This window comes from Mytilus californianus, unplaced genomic scaffold (genome assembly GCF_021869535.1).
Source record: "Mytilus californianus isolate M0D057914Y unplaced genomic scaffold, xbMytCali1.0.p SCAF_8, whole genome shotgun sequence".
Lineage (NCBI taxonomy): Eukaryota > Metazoa > Mollusca > Bivalvia > Mytilida > Mytilidae > Mytilus > Mytilus californianus.
Window position 1 is genome coordinate 23,934,546 of NW_026262734.1, and position 27,756 is coordinate 23,962,301.

The 27,756-nt window shown below is 33.4% G+C and overlaps 1 protein-coding gene across 1 annotated transcript; it reads right to left on the reverse strand.

Annotated features, from left to right (window-relative positions):
* Positions 1 to 1,717: 1,717 nt before the first annotated feature.
* On the reverse strand, positions 1,718 to 26,374 carry LOC127710835 (NACHT and WD repeat domain-containing protein 2-like). Its single transcript, XM_052216795.1, has 7 exons — positions 26,093 to 26,374; positions 10,947 to 11,168; positions 10,551 to 10,639; positions 9,878 to 9,991; positions 9,380 to 9,563; positions 8,877 to 9,002; positions 1,718 to 7,038 (listed from the first exon to the last, which is right to left on the reverse strand). Exons 1-7 carry the CDS (start codon positions 26,115 to 26,117, stop codon positions 2,462 to 2,464), a joined length of 5,337 nt encoding a protein of 1,778 aa, XP_052072755.1. The 5' UTR covers positions 26,118 to 26,374; the 3' UTR covers positions 1,718 to 2,461.
* Positions 26,375 to 27,756: the final 1,382 nt, after the last annotated feature.

A 27,756-nucleotide genomic window follows, 5' to 3' on the forward strand; every position in this document is an offset into this window, starting at 1 on the left:
AACAAATAAAATTACAGTTTTTTGCTAAATTACGAAATATTTTATGATAAAACACAATTTGCATAAGTTTTCAATTTATCTATTACATAAATAAGCAGAACAATAAGATATCAAGTCGACGACATGGGTGTCTATTTAGTTGGATCTAAAAAATGCATAACCTCCGGTTTTTCAAAAAAAAAAATTACCACGGATGGAGAACATATCAATCAATTTGTTCCTTAATTTTCGTTTCTGCCCTTCCATTATGTGACTCAAGAAAAAATTCCAAAAAATGGGTAACAATTGCATCGAAGAGAAAATCGAGTGCACCTTTTTATGTTAGGGCGTGTTTGAGTTGAATATTTTGTCTTGAAAACGTAAAAAGCAAAAGTATTTGATACATCATCTCGCTTCAGATTCTATCATTTTTATATATCAAGGCTACAGGTTGACTTTATAACATCGAAAATTCACAGTACTAAAAAAATGAAGTATATAGGTCAAGTGAAATACCTTTCTAATGAATCATAAAAACAGAGTAGGTGTGTTCGAATAGCAAATTTTTACTAAAAGTACTTGACGATAGACTTTTAAGTTGGATCTTAAAAATGCATATCTTCGAAAAAACTTCATTTTTTGTGTGTGATATCTAGGGTTTATAGTCTTCAACCACTGAAAATTTTTAGTCTGCCCTTCCACAAAATATTGAATTAGAATTTTTTTTAAATGTTTATGAATTTTCGAAAATTCCACCTGACAACCGATCAGACAATAGTTTTAAGTTGACTGAATGCAGACAAGAACATTAACTGATGCTCATTATCTAGTAGATACATTTGTCTTTTAAAATACAACTGGCATATAAGGATCGTAATGGTGCTATGCGGATAAATTTATCGGTTTTTAAGAGCTAAATAATTGGCAGCGCGTCATCCCTACAATGGCTTCCATTTTTACGATTGTAAAAATGAACTGGCGTAATGGGGAGATAATTTTGACGAAGTAGAATCACGACTGTATGTATGGTTAACAATTTGCAACTAGAAGTTAAGCAAGTAACAACAATCAATAAATAGCTTGAATATAATTAAAACTTGACAATTTAGTTCAGAATTAAGATGCAATGACAACATGTACCATCACAGCAATGTTAAATGACTTGTTGGTCTTAAAAATATACGTGTTTTCAATCAGACAGGGAAACATGGGTATGTTTAAACAGCAGTAGTCCACACTGCTTCTTTCGTAGAATTCCCAAGAGGTATCATTATTTTTTATAATCTGCTATCTTTTTGTAAGCTGTGTGGTGTGAATACTACAGTTAGCAAATAAGTGTGGGTATCATGTATGCAACATATGTGGTCATATCCGATTCTACCTACCTGACATTCTTTTGCAAACTCACTACTTATTGTTTTTCGAAACACTTTGGTGTATGTTTTTGTTTTAATGTAGTTTGTGTTTGCCGTCTAATTGCAATACACTCAACATATTTTTTAGTCGTATGCATTATAATTAAAAGAAATACCTGCATTTCGTGCAGGTTTAAACCACGACTAATACTGATAAAAAAGTATAACAAAAATACCGAACTCCAACGTTAATTCAAAAAGGGGGAGTCCATAAACACTGACAAAAATCAAACTTTATAGACTAAATCAACCAAAGGAACTAATGGAAAGCAACTGTCACATTCCTGACTTGGCATACAGTCTTGGACTGAATATAACGTAAATAGAACTAAATATATATTATATCTTTAAAATACAAATTAATATTGAAATAAAAATAACATTTGAAAGTCTTTACAAATACGAGACTACAATAAATTAACATTTTTACACTTGCATATGTTATCACAATGATGAAATATTATCAATAGTTTGGCGCATCAGAACACAGAATTATTCGAGATATAGTAAACACAAGCTCTCCAGGATAATAAATTAAAACAAAACAAAACACAAATATACCCGAAAAAATAATATTGAACTCTTTGATTATGTATGCATAAAATTATAATTATGCATAAAGCAGACCTTCTTTTGCATAGGCAGTAAAGAGTAAATTTTCTAACTCATATACTTTGAACAGGGAAATTTTCGGGACAGATTTATTTTTTCGCGAGTAAAATAAAATTGCGAAAATATCCCCTCTATTATATTTGATCTTAAAGGAAATAGAATTACGCGAAAATAAAACCCTACGAATAGGTTTGGTCCCAGATGTTGCGAAGTTTTACTCCGCAAAAACTTATCAAATTTTACTGAGAAATCCCATATCCTAAGTGGAAAAATTATTTTAACAATTTACTATGATTAACGAAATAATGATATGTATAGACATTTTAGACAATTTTAACTTATTGCAACTTAATTAATTTGATATTTACTGATTGCACTCTCTACTAAAAAAAAAGGTTGAGTGGAATCTAGTCTGCAAGTACCTACGACATTATGTCATATTTAGATACAGAGTGTCATTGCACAGAACACACTTCCGAACGCGAACGTTTGATATTCTGTGTCATTGTGACACCGGTTGATATTATTCGGTGAGATGGCGGTCTGCGGTTTTCTTCGATAGCACTAGTCTGTAATCTCGCAGAAAGTCTCGCGTGATCTGGTGTTCGGCACATCATGTGTCTTATGTCTTTCTTGATTAATCTCATTGAATCTGGTTCTTTTTCTGGTTTAATCTGCCTGCTTGGAAACGATTGTATTATTTCCCTGACTGGATCACAAAGTTCTAGAATTATAGTGAGAATCATTACACGGCCATCCTCACAACCAACGACAACTGTTCGGTCGTCTGCTCCTACCGATACACAAGTGGCACAGCCATGTACAAACATATGACCTTTGACAATTCCGTCGCATGTTCGCACTACAATTACTTCCCTAAAATTTGGAGTAAGACCAACAATGAAACGCCCATCTAAAACGAATTTTGGAGTACCAATGCCAAATTGCTTATCGATGGGTATAACAGACTTCGGGTTAACTATATTGAAAACATATCGGTTTTGGTCCATTATGATCATTGAATTGCGAGATAAAGTTAAGGTGTTGATGTCGGACGATGGCAAAAGAAACTCCGGAATGTGTTTAAGGATTCCTTTGTTCTTGAAATCGTATACCATTAGGCCCTTTTGAATGTATGATGGACGAACAAGGCCCTTCTCCATTTCAAAAACATATTGGTCAACCCCTTTTGCATACATAAGAACCAATTGGTTTTTCAAGTTCGTTTTGACATCTAAGAATTGGCAATCTTCTTCTGCTTCTTCCAAAACATTTTGAATCTTCAGAAAAGTGGTTTCCTCTTCCGTTCCAGATATATCCTCCAACAACAGCTGTACCTCATAATGTCTTGATCGTTCTTTCTTTGATTTTGGGTCATGAGTTTTATTACAGATTTGGACGATTGCTGTAAAATAATTTGTGCTCCCACATAGAACGATACACGGAGGTGAAACGAATTCTGTACATGGCGGGAAAGGTACAGTCCTAGTAATGCCATTTTCTGCCTGAACAACAGAGAGAGCATATGTATTGTCACTCCAGTCATAACGTGAATAATTTACTAGTGAGATAAAGACTGCATATTCACTGTCTTTAGTGAAATTCACAAACCGATTGTTACCAGAGTAATGGGTTCTTTTACTAGCTTCTAAATCCCAAACTACATCATCACGAAGTACCCGCCAAACTGTAGAACCTTCAGTCATATCTTCTGCTCTCTGGCCACGAGTTACTGCAAATCGCCCATTTGGTGACAAGATGACTTGTCTGACCTTGTCGTCCGTATTATGACTATGCTGAAGGATGTCCGTTACTTGACCATTTCGTAAACTCAGTACCTTTGCCTCTGGAACTCTTCCCTCAAATGCCACTATCTTCTGACTGACGGTGGACAGTTGTGCTCCGAAAACGTTTCCTGGAAAGATGTTATTTGAATGCAGTATATTTGAATCTATATTTTCTAGATTCCAAACTTGAAATGAATTATCGGCCAGTAAAGTCACTACTTTGTTTACAGCATTGGAAGTGTATACTCTTAGAATTGGTGATACAGAAGACTGAAGTACTCTCAAAGGATCACCCGTAACAGTATCCCAAACGGCCAGAAACGTATATCTTGATGCCACAATATACCTATCTTCCGGTGTAAACTCTGCTCCTGTGAAATTAGATGATTGTTCTACTATAACGTCCTCCGGTAGTTTATCGAACTTCCGTAATAGTTTATTGTCATGCGTATACACCAAATGAAGACATTTTGCACTTCGACAAAGCAGATATTTTTGTGTATTTGAAATGACACACTGTCGTAGTTCAAGGTCGCTGAATATGAACTTACATGTGAATTTGCGACTGACAACGTCAAACTCAATTGATTCGACGATTTTAGACTTGGTAAAAATGAAACATTTTGGTTTGTTGTTACTGAATATGATATCTTGCGGAACATCCGATGCTTGCGCCATACATTTGCGCTCCATCAATGGCATTTGATAAAGCAGAATATTCTTCTCAGAATTAAATGCTACGTAGGTCTCGTCTGGACTTACCGCAACGGCATGTGCATGAAAGCTGAAACGATGCAGAACTGACTTTGCGTCTACGTCTATTATGTATGGCCCGGTGCCTTTTTCTACACAAAATGTGATATATTTATTTGAAACTTCTATATCTGAAACACGTCCATGCCCATATACGATTTCACCATGCAGTTCACCACAATCTGATCGATATATTTTTATCATTTGGTCATTCTGAATTATGTTGAGAAATCGTCCGTCACGAGTTGGATGTATTTCTCCAAGAGGCATCATCATATCCGGCCTCGAATCGCCTCTTGATAATTCCCAAACCCTGACTCGTGAACTAAAATGAGGCTTTGCTGTTAATAAAATACCATCTGGGCTATTGAATACATCAATATCAATAGGGCAGAATACGTTTCCACCTACATCACATTCGTACTGTAAAGGTCCACCAGGAGCACTGTATATTTGGCAGTTCGGAACAAGTGGACAATGAGCTTGTGCTGCTAAATCGCACTGGTGTATAAGTTCTCTTATGTAATTGAAACGTCTAGCATGTGGAAGCAAACGACCGGTTAACTCGACCCCCAACGAGTCAACATCTGCTTGTAAGGCAGCTCCTGACATGCGTAAAGCATCAGCCACTAACGTCGTCTCTCTGTCATGAAACATATCGAAGTCGGCAAGTAAGTGTTCTAATGATGATGCTTTCAGGCGATAATAAATATAATGAAAGTTGCAAAATGTTTCTGACCGTAAATCCCCATGTCGCCCACTACACATTAAGCTAAATGGTAGTTCTGTCATTTTTCGTTTATTATATAGTCCTCGCACCTCTGACTCGCCGTAAAAATTGTGCTGAGTAGGAAGGAGCCGACAAGCTTTATCCTCTGAATTGATCATCTTCTTTTTTGCCATCAGTTTTGATGGATATGTACAAGGTTTCCTAGAAGATCCTCCCCATTTGCCTAGGAAATAATCTGCGATGGTGGAATGCAGCTTCTCTTCTTCATTTGTAACGTAACGACCATGTGCTACTTTCTTGAAGCAAGGATATTTCCAACATAGAACACGAATACTGTCGCTTTCTTTTTCTAGTAGGTAAGGTTCAAAATACTGTCGTATAACACTTACCAGATAAGCCGGATAACGCCTTACTTTCGGATGCCAACTACAGAACACGTGATTCAAATTGTCTTCATCGGTCGATAGAATATCAACCAGTTCGGATTCTGATAAACCGTCTCTTGAGGCAGTTAAATATCCGAGGACTCCGGACAAAATATGTTTTCCGAATTTTCTTTCTGCTCTGTAAAAAATATTATCAATAACGTCGTCAACGCTGTTTCCAAGAATTTGAGTTTCCGTATCATCATACGAATGCCATAAGGAAACTTCATCGAAAACTATTTTAACAAATAATGGTAGTGTACAGTTTTGGAATGCATTTTGAACTAGCTTCCACTGGTCATAAGAGACACTTCGCCGTTCTTTGTTCATCATCACTTTCATGACATTTTCACAATCCGTATTTGATAATGGTGTAATATCTACGATGTTGTCTGGGCATTTGTGTACGAGTCTTGTCAAGCATTCCTTACATTCAGAATTTACCGAAACTACAATTTTTACATTAACTGCAACTCTTGATGGAAGCCATTCTAACTTGTGTCCATTTTCAAACGTTGACAACAAGTCAAGAGAATCGATTAGAATTATAAGCATCCCACCAAATTCTCCTCTTTGAACCATTTCAATAAAATAAAGTTTTAATGCTTTGAAGTCTTTTGGCACATCATGACGATACTTGCCCATTACAAAGGCAAGTTGGTTACACAATGAATAAAGCAGCTCCTGTGCAGTAACGGCATTTTGTGTTTGACCTACGAACCGGAACACCAAAGCTGTTCTCATTGCAAGATCGTCATTCTTTATTGCTATATTTACATCTGATGCAATCTTTGCAATAATCGCTGATTTTCCTGAGCCTGACTCACCTGTTATTACTAATGGCTGATCAGTTTCAGAAAGAAGATATTCTTTAACCTTGCTAAGAATATTGTCTCTGCCTACGAAAGGCTGTGAGGAATTTAAGGACGCATGCCAATGTTGAACAACTTCTCGGTATAAATTGTCACTGTGGAGGGTATTTTGATTTTTAACGGCATAATCTATTAATTTTTTGACTGAACTGTGCAAATATCGACATACATTTTGTGTATATTCATCTACGTTTTTGTAGTGTATCCCATTCGTACTAAATTCAACAAAATTTTCACTGCAGTTATTTGTATCTAGATTTCCCAGAACTTCTTTTCTAAGTGAATTGGCAGCAATTTCGGCGTTTATATCCTGTTCGTTATTGCAAGGAAGAATATCTAAGAATTTCTGTCTTTTTGAAGACGTCAACAAATCATCCATATTTGACACAAGCCTACTAAAAAACAAGCATTTATCGTCTCTGTCTGATTGATTCAGAATGCCTTGCTGGATTTCCTGGTGAATTTCTAAAAATAAATGAATATGCATTTAATGTAGTTTGCTTTTAATATATACTTACATAGAATGCGTGCTCAGTTCAAACATGGCGGGTACCACTACCGTAAGTGAGTAGGATATGCTAACCCTTCCGGAGCACCTGAGATCACCCTCAGTTTTTGGTTGTGTTCGTGTTGCTCGGTCTTTAGTTTTCTATGTAGTGTTTTGTGGACTTGTTTGTCTTTCGTCGTTCGTTTTTATTGCCATGGGGTTGTCAGTTTGACTTATGAGTTTTTTATTGCCATGGGGTTGTCAGTTTGACTTATGAGTTTTTTATTGCCATGGGGTTGCCAGTTTCGAGTTTCGAATGTCCTCTTGGTATCTTCCGGCTCTTTTTTCCTTCTACATTTTAAATCTTAATTTCAGGTGCAATAATTATATAAACATACACAATGGCGTTTAATTGTCTAGTTGTTTTTTATATTGCCTTTCTCCATCAGCATAAACAACATGTTATAAATAAACAACATGTAATACATTGGTATGGTTATTTTTGTGCATTTTTGTTTTGTTTTATTGACTTCCAACAATATTGTAACAAACGTACAATACAAATTTCATGTGTCTTGAATAACATTCGATAGGTTTTCCCCGAGATCCGAAGCTTTGTGTCAACGAAATGTTTGAGAGCACAAAGCCAAAAGATCCATAGAATTTTAGCCAAAAATCTTAACTCTGACAGAGAATTGCAAATTTAGATTCATAGTTTAATTACTGTGACTTGACTGTTAGTGTTGCTCTCCACCTATTGCAACTTATTCAAAATTATGACCAAATATTTGTTTGATAAAACCAAACTGTTCAACTGGTCAAAAATTTGAACAAACTGCTGTAGAAAATCACAGTCAAGTCGTGATAGTGCAAAGTGATAAAATAAAGCATACGTAAAATCCCATAAGACTTTAATTCCACTTCAATGTTATTATGAAAAATCAGTCTAACAGTTTGTATAGAAATTTTATTGTTACTGTCATGCTAAAGGTGATGGATAGAAATTTTGAATTGCTATAAAATGTCTTCTATATTCATAAGAATCAGACATCATTTGAATTAAAACATTTTATATTCAGTAAAATATATGTAAAATATATGTAAAATTACAATATGTTGTTAATAAGTTTCCATGGGAGATAACCTAAAACATAATTCTTTTGAATATAGAAGACTTTTCGAAAGAAAAATTGAATATCTCCCATGGAAAATTCCTAACAACGTATTGTAATTTCACACATATTTTACTGAATATAAAATATTTTAATTCAAATGATGTCTGATTCTTATGAATATAGAAGACTTTTCGAAAGAAAAATTGTATGAAACCTTAGTTTGGACATTTTTATAGCAATTCAAAATTTCTATCTATCACCTTTAGCATGACAATAACAATAAAGTTTCTATACAAACTGTTACACTGATTTTTCATTATAACATTGAAGTGGAATTAAAGTCTTATAGGATTTTAAGTATGCTTTGTTGTATCACCTTGCACTTTCACGACTTGACTGTGGTTTTTCTACAGCAGTTTGTTCAAATTTCTGACCAGTTGAACAGTTTGGTTTTATAAAACAAATTGCAATTTGGTCAGAATTTTGAATAAGTTGCAATAGGTTGAGAGCAACACTTACAGTCAAGTCACAGTAATAACCAGAAAATATACAATGAAAATGCATAGTTTCAATAATTCAATTTTGAAAGCACTGGCACAGTCAGGTGCGGGGATATTTTAAAGTGCTTCATATATTCATGAAAAACTGTAAATGAAAAAAAGTGTAAAACAATAATTTGATTTATCATTTTAAACACTTACCACTAGATGTATATTTCAGAAACTTTTCCTTGCTAATTTTGTTACTTTCCAAACACGTTCTCGCAGCGTCTTCCAATATTTCCTGAACAGTTTTCTGTGTATCTTTCCACATTTTTAACGATGGATCTTTAAATGAAAAAAACATGTGTAATTTGTTTGCTTATCTATTGAACAATCTTCAGTGTTCTTTTTCTGTTACATTTGCTTGATGTTGGCTTGGATATACTATTTTTAGTGTTTATTCGTAAACCTTTATTTGATGTTTGTGGGGACATTTTTGGTTGTTGTTTATTTGTATATCTTATTGTTTTTTATGTGCATATCTTTGTCTCTTATTTCTGTGTATGTCTTTGTTTATTCAAACATCTGTCTTTTTAGTTGTTTATTCTTGACTATCCTGCATGTTCATTTTGACATCTGCTTTTATGTTTATATACATTAGTTTCATAATCTCCTCATTGGTCCTGACGAAAGCAAAACCTTAATATACAAATGACCATCACCTTTGTCGGTACTAGGACGTTGAAGTCGATACACTGCTGGATTTGTGTTTGTATCCTTTTCATAGATCACGTCTAATAACGCGATGTTTTCCTCTTCCATCAACGACTCCTTCAGCAGCTCAAATTCTTCTTCCTCTATTGTTTCTGGTGGTGTAAATCGTTTATATTTCTGTCCTAATATTGCCTTTTAAAAGAAAATATACGTATGAAACATTCAGCTTTCTTTGCATTATTCATAAACAAAGATGTTTTTTTTATGTCATTGGTTTGTTCTCGTATGATCGCATTTAGTCATTGTTCTAGTTTTCCATGCACAGTTGGTAAATATCATATAAATAAAAATTTCTATTGGGCGGGTTCCAACAAGTTTTATTCTACTTTTTTATCGAATGTTTGAAACAATTATATATATATATATATATATATATAAAGTATATTTTCTTCTCATTTCTACGCAAGTACTTGAGACTGATTGATTAAAATCGATTTATAACATACCACAATACATGGGCCCAAAGAATGTGTTTGACAGTGTCGGAGCTCCTTTAGACATGTTTCTGTAGAAGGCCATCCATTTTCTGAATAGTCCATACCCCACCTCATATCAATTGCCTGCAATAGCAACGAAATAATTAAGAAACTGCAAACTTAATCTTTATTGTTATGTGTATAATTATATATATAGTTTTATTATTTTTATGTATATATGACTGTTTTTTTAGACATGTACAAACAAAATTTTATGTTGACAACAAATCTGTTAAATATCAGAAAAATTCAAGAAGTGCAAGTGTGCGCTATTTCATTGGTTTATTCCGTGTGGTTTTGTTTTTCTTTTGATGCGCAAAGACATCTTGAACACCAAACTCGTATACAATGTATTGCAGGGATTGCAAATTTAGTACACTATATTGGATTTTTTTCTGTAGTTTTTAATTTCGATTGTTTCATAATTTTATACTGATTTCATATGTAAATTTTATTGGACGAAGTTTTGCTTTGTCTGGAAGCATTTCATGAAAATCTACCATTTGCTATCGCTAATAATAGCTGTCTTGATAGTTACGACAGCCCACGATTAACAAAATAAAAGGAATTTAGGTTTAACGATGATGAGATAGAACACGGCATATCATCCATTGAGCACATGGCTCCAACTCTACAAACTTACATGGAAATCTAGCCCATGTGTTTCTTTACAGTAGTTTCTCAGAGCAGGGTACACATCCTCAACGAAAGCATCTCTTTCAACCTCCGAATCTAAAGAAGGAAGAGAAATAGTTTAAGGTACATGTATAACAAGACATGTCGTCTATCATTTTGCATTAAAATGTTGAACGATTCACGTTTTTTTTTACTTTGAGTGAATCAGATTTAATAAGGTATTAGGATAAAGACACTGTCCTAAGTTTAAGTTGCTTTATGTGATTTGACCAAAAGAGATTTTTGTTTGCCTTTACAGTTAAAGGCTTATACAATGATATAAACATAAAAAGATGTGGAATGATTGCCAATGAGACAACTCTCCACCACAGACTAAATGACGTCGAACTAATGTACACCATACCTGTTCCCGCAGAGCAGATGTATATTTTGATCTCCTTAGACCTAATGTGTGGGATATCTTCTGCTGGAATCCCACCAAACAATATCTGTTTAGTATGAGATCGTTCTGTATCCATCAGGTCTTTATACCGAAGAGGTACTTCCATCTCTCGTCGGACCTCATCGGTCTCGTCCTGGTCGATTACGTCATCTAAATGACGTAGTCTGAAGGGGTTTACTGGACCTGAAAAAGTAAAAAAGTAGGAACTTTACGAGCAACAGCTAGTTGGATCGCGGTCCACTATACAACCAATACTATTTTTGTCTCGCCTTGTTAAGTTTTCTGCTTAAGTTAGTTTGATAGAAACTACTTGTGATAGATCATTGATATTTAATATAAAGTTCCATTACTATCAGTACATGTATATCAGTTTGACGACTATTTTGAGGCACTGTGACCTAGGTCATGGTCCAGCAACTTTGAATTGATTAGCAATTTTCAATGTTAAGTTTTCTGCTTAAGTTAGTTTGATAGGAAATACTTGTGATATATCATTGATATTTAATATAAAGTTGCACTACTATCGGTACATATCAGTTTGCCGACTATTTCGAGGCCCTCCCCTAGGTCATGGTCCAGTGACTCTGAATTAATTAGCAATTTTCAATGTTAAGTTTTCTGCTTAAGTTAGTTTGATATAGGATCTACTTGTGATAGATCAATGATATAGTGTATGAAGTTGCATTACTATCAGTACATATTAGTGATAGATCAATGCTATTTTGTATGAAGTTGCATTACTATCAGTACATATATGTTTGACGATTATTTTCAGGCCGTGCCTACTAGATAATGGTCCAGCGACTGAATTAATAAATCATGTTGCTGTTCATCAGATAGTCTTTTTCTGAATGTTATGCCGACAGGCGAGACATATCTCTGTGTAAACAGTTTATTTTTTTTGGAGCATTTGCTTTTTTTGTAGCATTTGCATGTAAGTGGGATTCCAAGAGTCAACTTTAATGCAACACAGTGCCGTATTTTAATATGATGATCGGATCTTCCTCTTTATGAAGAAGAAGAGAACTGAAGCTGGCTTGAATATAGTCAAATTCAGGAATGGAAGTAATGTGCATGTTGAACGGCTTAATCAATATTCACTACTGGTTTGGGAAATCGTCCAAACTGAATTCACGTCCAGTGCTCGATATAACAAACATGTTTAGGGCGACACTTAAAGTGATATTCATTGTACTTTTTCCAAGCCAATAAACCCTCCGTTCTAATGTAATATCATAACCTGATGGTTTTTTTTACTACAAATTATAACGGCAAGGTATTATTAGTCAACTCATTCGTATTGTAAAAATGAACTGATTTATAGGCAAGGTCTGCAACATGTAATTATACTAGCGATATCAATAAATATATATCTATTATAATTTAATATAATGATTTTTTAAAGAAAAAATATTTATGACAGTCTCACCTTTAAGTGTCATAGTCCACAATTTACCGCTTCATATTGTTGTTGATGAATGGGAAAAAATAAGTCCTGTCATTCCGGCTTTTAATTTAAATTTAACTGCATTTACATGTTATTGCTAAGCATATTAATTGTATATAAAGATTAAACTTTTTGAGTTTCTTCTTTTGTTCGCATAATACGTTTTGGATTAAAACATTCATAAAATTTTAATCTTTAAGTTATGGTTTAAAATGGACCAAAAGATTATAAAATCTAAGTGTTGAAAGAATTTTATTGATTCATAATAGACGGATCGAAAAAGTCGAACTTGTAGATTTTATTTGACGAGCAAAGGGCTTATAAATCAAAACTTTAAGGCTGTAAAAGAATTTAATAAACTTCTGCATGAATGACAAATGATTTGTTGTTTTGTTTGTTGTGTCTGTGTTTGTGTTTGTGTTTCTTTGTTTGATTTTTTATAAAGATAAGCGTAGCATTTTAAATGGAAAAGGATGACACTTTGTAACAGTAATATAATTATCATTTTGACAATTACTCTCCTTTTCCTCGATCACTGGATCCACTCCTGTGGCCCTTTTCACAAAAAATCTTACGGCGAAAATTGATTATAAGTTTAATACTGAAATGTTCATGACTTACGAGTGTTTTTACTAAAAATATTTATCATTTTCTGTTTTATATCTCCTAACATCATTCCATTTTTCTCTAATTTCGATTAAAATATGCCAAAACCTGCAGTAAAAATAGATGTATGCCCCAAATAAACATTCCCCGATTGGTTGAACTACTATGGCGTCGATGTAAAGCAAGGCAAGCCTCGGTGTAAAGCAACGCAAGCCTCGATGTAAAGCACACGCTTCCCAAGAGTAAGGAGAGTTGTACAAATAATGTGAATTCACAGACCCCCGATCCAATTTATCTTTTGCTAAAAGTTTTCATCATTTTCTGTTTTGTATCTACCAACAACATTCCATTTTTCTATAATCCCGATTTAAACATGTCGAAACCTGCAGTAAAAATAGATGTATGCCCCAAGTAAACATTCCCCGATTGGTTGAAAAGCTGTGGCCTCGATCTAAAGCAACGCAAGCACACGCAAAAATTTCCGTTGACATGTTGAACTTCGACCCCGGGATTCAGCCGAGGTAACCTTCAGCCGATTCACATAGAGATTTTCTTGCGCTCAAATGTAATTCTAAGTGAAGTATACTGGTAAAGTAAAATTACATTCTTTTACAGAAGTATTTACACATTTTATCATTAATGTATTGTCATGCTACTGCATATTTACGCTGAGCTTTAGTTAAATATAATTCTATACAAATTTTGTTACGTCAAGCATTAACAGTAAGAATATATTTCGCGCTAAAACAAGAAAATAATCTGTATCACAAAATAAGTTTATCAGCATCTTTCTGAAATTTTCCAACAGAAAATAGCGTTAATTATAGAGAAATTTTGGTGAGTATTACTTATTAATGTTAAGGTTCTCCAGAGGTGGTTCTCTACACCTTCTTGGCGGTCAATTTAATCCCATTTATCAATTATCCCCGATGGCGATGACACCCAGTCGATTTGTGTCATGAGCGAAAATCTTATCTATTTGATGAAATAACTTCTTCATTAACTGTACATGCAATATTTTTGTAGTTTTTGATAACCGTGCACATTCCCATTACATGTCCGCAAGATAAATAGGTTATGCATTTGTGAATTGTCGGTCAGTGCGTGATCACGTGACATTATTATTTGTAAACAAACGGGCTCCCCATGTAACACGTGTCGGAACTATCCATACAAGGTGCAATCAATCTTATATTTCACTATTTGATGATATTTCTGTGTCTGTTTGTAGGTTTTGCAGATAAGATGTCATAGTGTAGTTTCATAGACAAAAAGTACCATGATTGTTCCTGTTCAGTAGTTGTGATTTTTTTTTATAGAATTAGAAGGTAAGTCTACATAAAATTTGCTGTTACAAAATTTTGGAAATTATTTAAAATTAAGGAATGTATCTCCCTCATGCAAAGCTCTGATTCCTTGCCCAGCTTTGGCTATACTTTTTGTCCTTTTTGGTTTATTGCTCTTCATGTTTTTAATAAGCTTTAGATTTTCAAATATTTTAGCCTTGAGCATCACTGAAGAGACATTGATTGTATATATAGAAAATATTTACACCTTGGTCCAAATAAAATATTCTAATTTATTGACACTTGATGTAATGAGATTCATTGTGAACTTTGTGTCTCTATTTTATTCTAAAAGCTTAAATGTTGAACACTTGATCTGACTTCTTATACCATAATAACTATTCATCATAAAAACTAGCGTCACTCTGCCTGAAATTGTATAGGAAAGATCCCCTAAGAGAGGTCGTAACATTCAGCGATCTGTAATTTAATTCTGCGTCTGAAGTATATTATTAACTTAATTATAAATATATATAATTTTTCAACATTAGTTTTCAAAACTAATGTTTTAAAAAATTGAAATCAGATATAAATAACGACGTTTCTGTTTTGAGTAATTAGCTGCTGAGACTTGTAGAAATGCACAATCAATATATTTATGTATCCATGAATCGACTGAATTTCAGTCCGAGAGAATGATGTGACATAAACTGCATGATAACAATTAATATTGGAAGCAATTATTCTAGTTTTCTATGTAGTGTTTTGTGGACATTTTCTTCTTTTCGTCGTTTTTTTCGGTTTTTGTTTTGCCACGGCAATGTCAGTTTATCTTCGACTCGAGTTTTGAATGTCCACTTGGTATCTTCCGTCTCAGTTTTCTTTTCTCCTGGTTCATGCGGGCGAGGCCAAAAGCATCCAAGCCATAATTGGATGAGACAATTATCTCTCATGTATTGACCTCTACGTGTCCTCTTTTGTTTCATTGTGTTGGGTTGTTGTTCCATCGCAACCTGCACCCTCTTTATTCATATTTATATTTCGTTATCTTGTCAGTTCTTGTTCAATATAAGAATTTTTGACAATGGCAGAATATATACTAGTAGATGAATACCATTTGAAATTATATATATAACATTTGACAATGCATCTTTGTATACTGAATGCTGCTTTGGGTTTATGGATGTACCTTATTGAGTTGATGTATAATGTCCTATAACAATGGTAAGATATATGGTATACAATTTCAGTATACATAATTCATCATCAATCAATTGACGTGATTCTCAGGTATTGACATCTGTGCTACTTGATATATTTCTATAGTGAACTTCCAATGTTCAAGTTATTTTGTTTAATGAAGCCAAACTGGTTAACACAATATTTGTAGGACATATGTAGTACCTGCCTGCTATGAATTGAAAATTTGGAAAAGACGTTACTAAGCTGAAAAACTTGTGTCTAATTCGTTTGTCCTTTTTTAACAATAAAATATGTTTAAACTAATTATGAATTGAAGTAGCAAGACTGAACAGGGTTTGGTAAATGAAAGAGATAACGGTAATCATCTTCATTTGCAGGCGCCGATCCTGGATTTTTGAAAGGGGGTCGTACTTCTTAAAAACCGAAAATATACTGCCGAGCGGAACGAGGCGAAATCATTTTGGACGATTTTATGTCGAAAAATTATAATTTTACCGATAAAAAAGGGGTGCACGCCCTCTACAGCAACCCCCTGAATCCGCCACTGATTTGTATTGATTTCTCTTGGTCAAACTAGTAAGTGAGCTGAAAAATTTAAATCTCGAGATGTTAATCTGCACTGGCTATTCTGGGAGATTTACCCAAATCCAAAAAAAAGTGGCGCGGAAGAATAATCCACCACATCTTCATTAAGTAATTGTCTAATCCAATTCATTGCATATACAAGTTTAATGACTTTTCTCACAATTTTCCAATACAAAAGATTCAAGCCACTGGCGTAATATTGGACTGGATGGGGCAAACTTCTAAAAAAATTACAGAGCTAGCTTGTGTCTCCTTTCATTACACTAAATTTACCAGTACATACATGTATACGTATTTTATACATATGATTTGAGTTGTTATTGAAGTTTGTACGTTTGAAAACATTTGTTTAGCTTTTGAATTCAGTTTTCAATGAAAATTGTCATGAAATATGAATGACACTCGTGTCACAAGGTTTAATCCAGTATCAATAAGGTGTAAAGTCATTCAGTAAATACTAAGCGAGGTCATTCGGGTTACTACTGGTGCTTTCAAAGGTCACCTTAAAATGGACAATTTCGCCCTTCTTTATGTGTACTAGCTTTCTTTTAATGAGCAATTCATGACTACAATAAATCCGTCATTCAATTAGGTCCTATAAGCATATGTACTTAGCATGTTTAAGTGGTGCAGTTTGGAATCTAGGAGGTGGTTGATAATGTCTTTTATAAACCACATACAGCAGATTAGACATGGAACCGATTTTTACACTTCTTGGCTCCTTTTCCGGTAACTCTAGAAACGTTTTATTTATTGTATATGTAAACAATAGCACTAGGTATTTGTATAAATAAGGAATTACAATTTGTTAAATTGCTTTTCCATTAGGGACAAAGTTTATCTGAATTGTATATGTTTCTATTCTTTATAAGGTATAAATATATTCAAGTACAATAAATACTGATAAAATACTGATTATATAAACCCTACTTTTGACACTTAATCTACTCCTAACTTGTGTTGTATTTGTATATAAGTCGTAAATTAACCGTAGAAATAGATAAAATTTAGACATTAAATCTTTCTTATACATATGGCAAATGTAAAGCATATTCTGATACGTTTTAAATTTTTGCAAAATGACGAGTTGTGTCGTAAAGGTTCAATCCTCCGACGACCAATAAAACAGCATTATAAATAAAAGAAATATGAGTTGGAAAAAAAAAAGGTTTTCATACTTCTAATCGTAGATTCTTTTAGACCTTTACTCAAAAGGGAATGCATCAGCGTCTCCCTCTTTTGCATTCACACTTGTAATGTCACCCGCATCCCCTTTTGTATCCACATTTGTTATTCCGAAGATCCACATATTTTTTTTTTATTATGGATACGTTTGAGCATCCTATGAGTATACCAAACAGACAACAGACCCATTTATGATCATGTTCCTACATACTCAAAACAAGTTTTTTGAGCTAATGACACCTAAAGTAATCGGTATACAGCAAGATGGATTTGAAAACACATTACACGTTATAGAATGCTCCCAATAAGCTTAATACCAAATTTTAAGAAGCTCTGCATGGTTCGTTGTTCGCCAGAAAAATGCAACCAAAGTTTCTAACAGGGTCATGATGTGTAATTTGGTAAGCCGGTAGTTGATGAGCAATGGACGTTAAAACGTACCACAACACAATGTATGCTCACTTGAAGCTAGATACCAAATTTCAGGAAGATCTAACGTATAGTTCCTTAGAAAATGCGACGAAACCAATTCCTGATTAACCTTTGTCAGCACTAAAAGACAAAGTCTATTGGCAGTGTATATGAGCCTGGTTAAAAAATAGGCTTACACATAAAAGAATAAGCAGACCCATCTATAGGTCAAATAAGTCCACTTATCCGCGAAGACGGATCTTATATAGTACTATATGGTATCTATTGGGACTTTTCAGTCATCTCAGGCGCATCATTTTGGCATTATTGTTAGAAACTATGCAGAGTAGGAGTATATACATTATATCTGTATTTTAATATTTTTGAAAAGTCATGGAGCCACGATCTTTCGTATTTGAGATATCAAATGTTATGAGGTCACTTATAGATAAAGTGACATGGGGATATGCTTCTATTTTATTTGTCCATCTATATCACGATTATAAATTCCTTCGTGAGAAATAAATAACAAAATCATTCAATTTAATCTTTTATAATGTAAAGAAAAATGTTCAATTTCTCTTAGACTCGTGTGATCAAGGATTAACATACTAACAGGTATGCAAATTATTGATGAGACTCAAACATGCATGCTGGTATTAAGGTATTCAAATAAACTAAATATGTATGACTTAAACAAATTAAACGTATATCACGGATACGTCTTAAACCAAAAAGGCTTTAAAAGGCAGTTAAAGCTACTTAAACTAAATGTAAATTTGTATTAAGTGGTCAAATTAAATACAGCTGAAATGGGCCTTTGAAACATTCAAAGTATTATTCACATTATTTGTTTATTGACTTGGAAATACAGGTATCAATACATATCATTTCGTGATAAATGTAAAACTTATATAATTTATGTCTTTTCCTTACAAATTATTTGTGAAGGTCATATCTTTTTAATTTCTTTTAAACATATTATTATCAATTCCATACGAAAAAAAACCTATTTACCATCATATTTCAATCAAGAACCTTCAATTTTCTATATTAAATATGAATAAAAAGATATGTGGGGTATACATCAATGAGACATTAACTCAACGACATAAATAAACGTAAAAAATAAATATCTATTCTAGAGTTCATCATACGTTTGACTTGGTGGGATCGCCAAAAAGATAAAATTATGCCTAATTTGGGAACAATGTAGAAATAGTCAACAAATCTACTCTAAAATCTGTATCAAATACCCTTTAAAAAAATCCTTGCCAATTATATAACTGAAAACATATTAAAAAAAATATAATACATAGATGCATCGTTGGTATGAGTTGTGCAGACAAATCATGCAAGCTTATGTCTTTTTTTTTAACTTTTGGCTTTTTTAACTTGATTTATCCTCATTTGCATAAAATATTTACACATGAACATGACATATAGGGAACAAGCATTTGATATCATAATGGAAAGGAAGTAATCTCAGTTGTACTCACAGTGTCTTTAACAACGAATTCTTTTACTTAGGTGACAGGTTCTTATTTTTTTTTTATAAAAGTCATATCTTAGGTCTAAATTATATATTTTGTTCCAAATTCCTTCCTTACGACTAGTAACAGTAAAACATGTATCTTGAACATATAGTTTTCTCTGATTTAGTTGACCCCATACATTTCTACGTAACAGTTCAGTTGTTTAAAAAAAAAACTTTGAACAAATGCAATGAAATCTACAATAAACAGCTGCGCCACGAGCGCATGATACGCCCGTCGTCTTGTGTGTGAGGTTTATGCAATAATCATAAATCGTTTCTGAGATACGGCGCGACATGTGAGAACCCCCCTTTTTAGCTCACCGGGGCCCAAAGGGCCCCATGTGAGCTTATGCCATCACTTCGCGTCCGTCGTCTGTCGTCGTCGTCGTCTGTCGTCGTAAACTATTTCAAAAATCTTCTCCTCTGAAACTTCTGGGCCAAATACCTTTAAACTTTAACTAAATGTTCCTTAGGGTATCTAGTTTGTTAATTGTATCCGAAGTTTTGATTCATCAACAAACATGGCCGCCATGGCTAAAAATAGAACATAGGGGTCAAATGCAGTTTTTGGCTTATATCTCAAAAACTACAGCTTTTAGAGCAAATCTGACATGGGGTAAAATTGTTCAATTGGTCAAAATCTATCAGCCCTGAAATTTTCAGACGAATCGAACTACCCATTGTTGGGTTGCTGCCACTAAATTGGTAGTTTTAAGGAAATTTTGCAGTTTTTTGTTATTATCTTGAATATTATTATAGATAGATATAAACTGTAAACAGCAATAACGTTTAGCAAAGTAAGATCTACAAAAAAGTGAATATGACCAAACTGCAATTGACCCCTTAAGGAGTTATTGCCCTTTAAAGACGATTTTACACAATTTGTTCATCAAGTTTGCTAACATTTTAAAATCTTCTCCTCTGAAACTATTGTGCCTAATACTTCTTAACTTTAAATGAATGTTCCTTTAGGAATCTAGTTTATGAATTGTATCCGAATTTTTTATCCATCAACAAACATGGCCGCCATGGCTAAAAATAGAACATAGGGGTCAAATGCAGTTTTTGGCTTATATCTCAAAAACTACAGCATTTAGAGCAAATCTGACAAGGGGGGGGGGGGGGAATGTTCAAAAGGTCAAGATCTATCAGCCCTGAAATTTTCAGACAAACCGAACAACCCATTGTTGGGTTGCTGCCAAGGAAATTTTGCAGTTTTTGGTTATTATCTTGAACTTTATTGAAGATAAAGATAAACTGTAAACAGCAAAAATGTTCAGCAAAGTAAGATCTACAAAAAAGTTTCATATGTCCAAAATTGTCAATTGACCCCTTAAAGAGTAATTGCCCCTTTTAAGACAATTTTAAACAAGTTGTTTATGTTTTTTAACTTTAAAAATCTTCTCAAATGAATCTAGTATAAATTTTGTATTTTATTTCCTTGTACGTCAAGAAACATAGACACTATGGCTAAAATGGAACATATGGGTAAAATGCATTATTTGCTTTTGAAGAAAATATGACAGATACAATGAACATTTAAATGGCATTTTAAGCCACTCATTAATATATATTGAAAAGCAAAAATAATCATTGATGAAAGATTTAAGCAAAAAAATAACAGGTGAGCGATTCAGGCTCTTGAGAGCCTCTTGTTTTATAAAAAAAATCAATAACTCTAAAATAAAATTTTGAATCATCACCAAAAAGTATACAGATCTTTAGATTAATATAATTAAGAAGTGTGTAAAGTTTTAAGCAATAATCATAAAACGTTTTTGAGATACGGCGCGACATGTGAACCCCCCCCTATTTTTTACAAAAAACTCAATTACTCTAAATTAAAATTTTGAATCATCACCAAAAAGTATACAGATCTTTAGATTAATATAATTAAGAAGTGTGTAAAGTTTTAAGCAATAATCATAAATCGTTTTTGAGATACGGTGCGACATGTGAACCCCCCTATGTTTTACAAAAAACTCAATAACTCTAAATTAAAATTTTGAATCATCACCAAAAAGTATACAGACCTTTAGATTAATATAACTAAGAAGTGTGTAAAGTTTTAAGCAATAATCATAAATCGTTTTTATACGCCCGTCAATTTTTGACGGGACGTATTATGGTATACAAATGTCCGTTGTCCGTCCGTCCGTCTGTCCGTCTGTCTGTCCGGCGTAAACATGTCGCACGGTAACTTGAGAATTACTTATCCAAATTTCATGAAACTTAACATAGTTGTTTCTTGTGATGGTCAAACGAACTGTATACTTTTTGGTGAAAATAAGATTAAAACTTTTTGAGTTACGGGACTTAGTAACTAAAACAGGTGTGTGTTTTTTTTCACATGTCGCGCCGTATCTCAAAAACAATTTGATTATTGCTTAAAACTTTACACACTTCTTAGTTATATTAATCTTAAGATCTGTATACTTTTTGGTGATGATTCAAAATTTTATTTTAGAGATATTGAGTATTTTGCTTAAAAAGGGGGAGGGGTTTTTCACATGTCGCGCCGTATCTCAAAAACAGTTTATGATTATTGCTTAAAACTTTACACACTTCTTAGTTATATAAACCTTAAGATCTGTATACTTTTTGGTGATGATTCAAAATTTTATTTTAGAGATATTGAGTATTTTGCTTAAAAAGGGGGAGGGGTTTTTCACATGTCGCGCCGTATCTCAAAAACAGTTTATGATTATTGCTTAAAACTTTACACACTTCTTAGTTATATAAACCTTAAGATCTGTATACTTTTTGGTGATGATTCAAAATTTTATTTTTGAGTTATTGAGTATTTTGTAAAAAAAAAAAAGGGGGGAAGGGTTTTTCACATGTCGCACCGTATCTCAAAAACGATTTATGATTATTGCTTTAAATTTTACACACTTTTTAGTTATATTAATCTAAAGATCTGTATACTTTTTGGTTTTGATTCAAAATTTTATTTTTGAGATATTGATTTTTTTTTTAAAAGGGGGGTTTTCACATGTCGCGCCGTATCTCAAAAACGATTTATGATTATTGCTTAAAATTTTACACACTTCTTAGTTATATTAATCTAAAGATCTGTATACTTTTTGGTTTTGATTCAAAATTTTATTTTAGAGATATTGAGTTTTTTGTAAAAAAAAAAGGGGGGGGTTTTCGCATGTCACGCCGTTTGTCAGAAACTATTTATGCTTATTGCATAAAAATTCACACACAAGACGACGGGCGTATCATGCGCTCATGGCGCAGCTGTTTATTGAGATTCGGCGCGATATGTGAAAAAAACACTCCCCTGTTTTAGTTACAAAGTCCCGTAACTCAAAAAGTTTTAATCTTGTTTTCACCAAAAAGTATACAGATCGTTTGACCATCATAAGAAACAACTATGTTAAGTTTCATGAAATTTGGATAAGTCGTTCTCAAGTTACGGTGCGACATGTGGACGCCGGACAGACGGACAGACAGATAGACAGACGGACGCCGGACATTTGTATACCATAATACGTCCCGTCAAAAAATTTGACGGGCGTATAAAAACTAACACAGAAATAACAACTATTGTAATTTAAAAATTATCAGACTACTTGACCACAATGTAAAGATTGATCCAGATTTTCTACCGGTATATCCCAAACAGAAACTAGCAGAGACTGGTAAGTTAACAAACAAAAACCGAAACTTTTAAGATCGTCCGTCACTCCTAGTTTAGAAATAAAGCTTGTGTATAAATGTCGTTGTCACATATGTAGTAATGAACAATTATTTGATCAGATAATGTTTAAGACTTCGTTATAAGTTATTTATGTGGTCATTGTCATTATAGTTAGAATTTCAAGAACAACAGAATTATTTTTATTTTGTAGTCGTAGCTGATCTGCTGATCTGATTGAATATTTTCTCATGAGATATTCGTAAATAATCATCTAAACAGGTTTGATCAAAATCAATGGTCATACCTAAATGGTTATTAAAAATGTATACTATATTGTATTTAACTTGGAAAGATTTAATTATGAGTATATAAAGGTATTGCAGTACTTTTGCAATGTCTACGAAAAATGAATGAAATTAAGAAGAAGCAACTGGTCGTTCTTTGCCAGACAATAGGTGGCACAAATGGGTTGGTTTAATGATGTTGAAAAGAACGCTTTAAACAGAAAGACTTTTCTACAGGTCAGATGCATAGCCCGATATCATCCACGGGCGTTCCCCTTACTTTCCAGATGAAAATAATCGAGTACACGTCTGTCAAACGTGTTTCAGAAGATAACGGACTATGTCTGATCTGTAGACAAACCACACTGCCTTAAAACCTTAACCATTCGTTTAATTCTGTTTCAGTTAAAGAGGTAGGTGGAGTCACCAAGAACGGAAACTGTAATGATCTGGGTTATTTCTAACTTCATTGGATTCTTGGCTCGTGTACAGAAACCCCCATCTCTTCTTTACCTCTTTACAGTTGTTCTACCCTTTGAGAGTATCTTGGTAAGTACTTCCACCACGTCTTCAAAGATCTAATTTACAACCTGTCATCTTTGATGGTGTATGACCTAAGAGATCGAAACTGACCACTCTTATTTTTGATACCCACTAGATACACGACCATTATCTACCAATACCAAACGCAGCTCACGGAATTGCTTGTATTTTAAATGACGATGTCCGCATTTGTGTTGGACAAACACATTGAAACTGTAAACAGTAGAAAATGACCATATATATGCCTAGTTTACCTACTTAGCAGAACAGAAGCGCCTGGTTAATATCATTTACAAATACTAACAAGTTTGGTAACGAGGATCTGAGCGTTTCATTAAACAGGGTGTTAAAAGACTTTAATATCAAAAGTCAATATAAGCTTAAATTACACCTTGTGTATTCCTACGGCAAAAGACAGTAATCATTTTGTCAAATGTTTCTATGTTAAACTTTATTAAAGGGCAGACAGCTAATTTCCAATGTTGAAAAAGTAAACATTTAGTTAACACAAAACGGTCTTATCAGTTAGAAATGTTTTGAATTTGATCAATATTAAGTATTTCTCGTATGAAATGATCGATTTGGATGAAAAGTAAATACTATTTTGATGGTAATTACAATAGTTAAACATTACCAATCCATAACTAATACTTAGTCGTTAAAATAAACTGATAGTTTAATGTTTAGTCAAGTAATTACTTAATTGTCGTTGGTAATTATAACATTACGATTTGTTTCCCGCCCAGACACACCATCAATAAAGGGTGTTTCATTTCTGTTAACGATTCATTTAGTTATTTTTTAAACATATTAAACATATTTGTTAAATAGAAGAATAAAGATTGATAATTTATTTTGGTATACATTTTTTTTCTGCTTATGCAATTCAAATTCGACTGCACTTTGTCGAATTCTTCCTTATTTAGTACAGGAAACAACATTCAAACAGAATGGATAAAGCAGGATTCTTTATTTCCTGCAAACCATATTTACTCTCTTTGACTTGAGTAACCTACGTTTAGTTACTCAATTGCTATTTTATAAATCTTATTTATTACCTCAAGAGCTAATTGGCTGTGAGGAGTGAATTGATATATAGTTTCGAATTCGCCTCTCTCTGCTTATACAAAATTATTTAAGCACAAGCAATTCGCATAGGGGCCTGTATCCAGTCTTGTAGCAAAAAAAATATATTTACACTACCAAACCTACATTCTTTATCCAGTAAAAGTTTTAGAAATAGAAAAATGTATTTTCTTAATTTCTCTCGCTCCAACGAATCTATATCTTGATTAATATTGAACTCCACCAGAATATGCCAAGCAAACGAGAGAAAAGGCTTACATTACTAGATCATGCTTCGATATGTGCGTGCAACTAACTCAGTTTGACATTCTTTTGTCTTCTTTGAGTCGTTGATTCGTATTGTCGTCGCATCACCCACCTTCGATTGTGCTTCTCATTTTTGTCGACGGGTGTAAGGCACTGGCTAAACTTGGTACATTGTAATTCAATATGTGTGACGGGGTAGTCACTTGCTATTGGATCTATTTTTCAGAGCGGGACACTTGCTCATAACCGAGAATCTGACTCAATGTGAAGAATCGCTTGCATATCAATAGGTACTGCTATTTAGTGTTTAACATTGAGAAACTCAGTTTTTTTGCGCAAAAATAATGTGTCACAGTGATAAGCCGTTTTTTCTTTCTTTTTTTCTGGCATTCAAGATGAGTTTAACCGACGACAAGTCAAGAACCTCGCTACAGTGGTTTTCTGTTGTGATATCTCAATGGTTTTGCTATTTGTGGATTATAATGTTTAAATTATTCATAACTTGTTTGGACTCCGAGCGATATATACAGCTTGACATATTCTATAGACGCCGGTCTACTGTTGAGAGGGACAAGGAATTGTAATGTATGTATTACTGTCACAAAATTTCTACATGCACTTTACAAAACCCAAAGAAAAGGAACAGCACTTTATTGCTATTCTTCATCTCAAAGTCACAGTGACGCATGCATCAGGGGACAATAGCTCACATCTGAAGACCGCATGTTTGTCTCTAGATGTCCGTTGATCTTTTGTGTCGTTGGTTTGCTGTCTCATTTACTTCTACCCAAATCTCCTTTTATTCATCTTTTATAGTATAATATTAAATTTAATCTTGTTGCAGTTTTGTTTATTATTTTCCTACGACCGTTTAAAACAGATAAACAACTTGTTACTATTAGCTTGTTTGAAATTCGATATTAGTACCTTATTGATCACCAACGCATCGTATTTTATTAGGAGAAATAGCTATTTAAAATTACAATCAAAATATTACATCATAGACCACATGATCCAATAAATCCGTTTAAGATCTTACCGTCTTCTATAGCTAATCCATTCATGGCTGAACTAATCCTAATTCGATTCCATTGTTCATATATTGCATAAAAATAGGTTGTTCTTCTGGTTATAGTGTTAACTCTAAGATTAATCGAAGTTCCCAAGGACTGTTATACATGTGAAAGATGGAATTAAAATTCGATCACAATCCCCGGTAGCTGCGCCAATAGTTCTTTTTAAACCCAATGGCAAAACAATGAATTTTAAAACCTTAGCTACGTTCAATAGATTTGTACAAATTTGCTTATTTAAATCCCCTTGGAACACTATCAGTCAGGAAAATAAAGATATACCCATCGAAGTTTGATCTTTTTGTAACGATCTATAAAGTTAAAGGCTATACAGAAAGATTCGTTAGAGTCAGTTGGTTCAGCAGTTTTATGGCTTCTAATACGTAGAAATGATATAATACACAACGAACGCGCAATACTAAACATATATAATTCGATTTAATTCTTCTTTTAAATATTTGTTGAATAGAAGGAATAAAGATAATTTATTTGGTATAAAATTATTCTGCCGATTCGAATTCGACTGTACTCAGTAGAAATTTATTCAAAAGTTTTCCAGTTTGTTAAATTTCTATTTGAAATTTAAACATTCCTATTTGAAATTTAAAAATTCCTATATTTATTTGACTTTGTGTATGTTCTGTGTGATAGGACAACATGTTATTAGTATTAGGGAGCCACCATTTGATTTTTATGGGGGGGGGGGGGGGGCTAGGATGAAAATTTTGTCCTGCATTTTTTTTTAGTTGTAATCTCTGTCCTGCCTTTTTATTTTTCACTCTACTCGGTCCTGCATTTTTTTTTTAAAGTTTATCCTGACTTTTTTTTACATAACTATTGTCATCCTGTCTTTTTTTTGCCAAGTGTCTCATCCTGCCTTTTTTTTTTACCCAAAACTCCTGTCCTGCCTATTTTTTTCAAATTTCATCCTAGCCCCCCCCCCCCCCCCCCCCCTAAAAATCAAATGGTAGCTCCCTTAGGAATCGTATGGCGATGTATCAGTTGTAATGACAATCTCAAATTCTTATTCCAAGAACATATCAACGAGAAACTGACGAAAGATATAGTGCCTTTTTCTCCTTTAATACAATTATAATGCTTTACGAAAATACTGCAATGCAATTGTAAAATATATTGTAGCTCTTGAATTTTTCATATTATGTCTTTAAAATAACAAAACGAATCTTATTGATAAAGAAACAAAACAAGTTTGTCCCCGCTTCCAACCCCTTTAATGATAGCATGCCTTATAGGAACCGTTACCAAAAGTGGTCTAAGCGTGTAATTATGTCTTAAAAAATGTATAAAATTGTACCATACGCATTTCCTTTTGTAAAGTAACTATTATTTCATGAGATTTTTGTCGTTTCATAACCCATCTTTCCCGAAACACTACACATTCACTTGTCGCAGTAAAAAATATACCCATATACCTTTACTAAACACGGAACATGCAAATAGAGTACCTTGTGTTAAGTAGTATGGGTATATAGGTATATATTTTTACAGTCACAAGTGTATGTGGAATTGTACCATAATTTTAACGTTGTAACTATAAGTACCAGTAAACATTAAGTAGATGTGCTTTGATTGTCAATGAGAAACTTATAATCAAAAGACCAAAGGACGA

Excerpts from the sequence above, each read along its gene's own strand:
- LOC127710835 (XM_052216795.1), bottom strand. The coding sequence starts at position 26,117 with ATGAATGGATTAGCTATAGAAGACG. Across the intron at positions 9,564-9,877 it reads CTTTGGGCCCATGTATTGTG|GCAATATTAGGACAGAAATA; the intron begins GTATGTTATAAA and ends TTCTTTTAAAAG. Across the intron at positions 9,003-9,379 it reads ACGTCCTAGTACCGACAAAG|ATCCATCGTTAAAAATGTGG; the intron begins GTGATGGTCATT and ends TTTCATTTAAAG.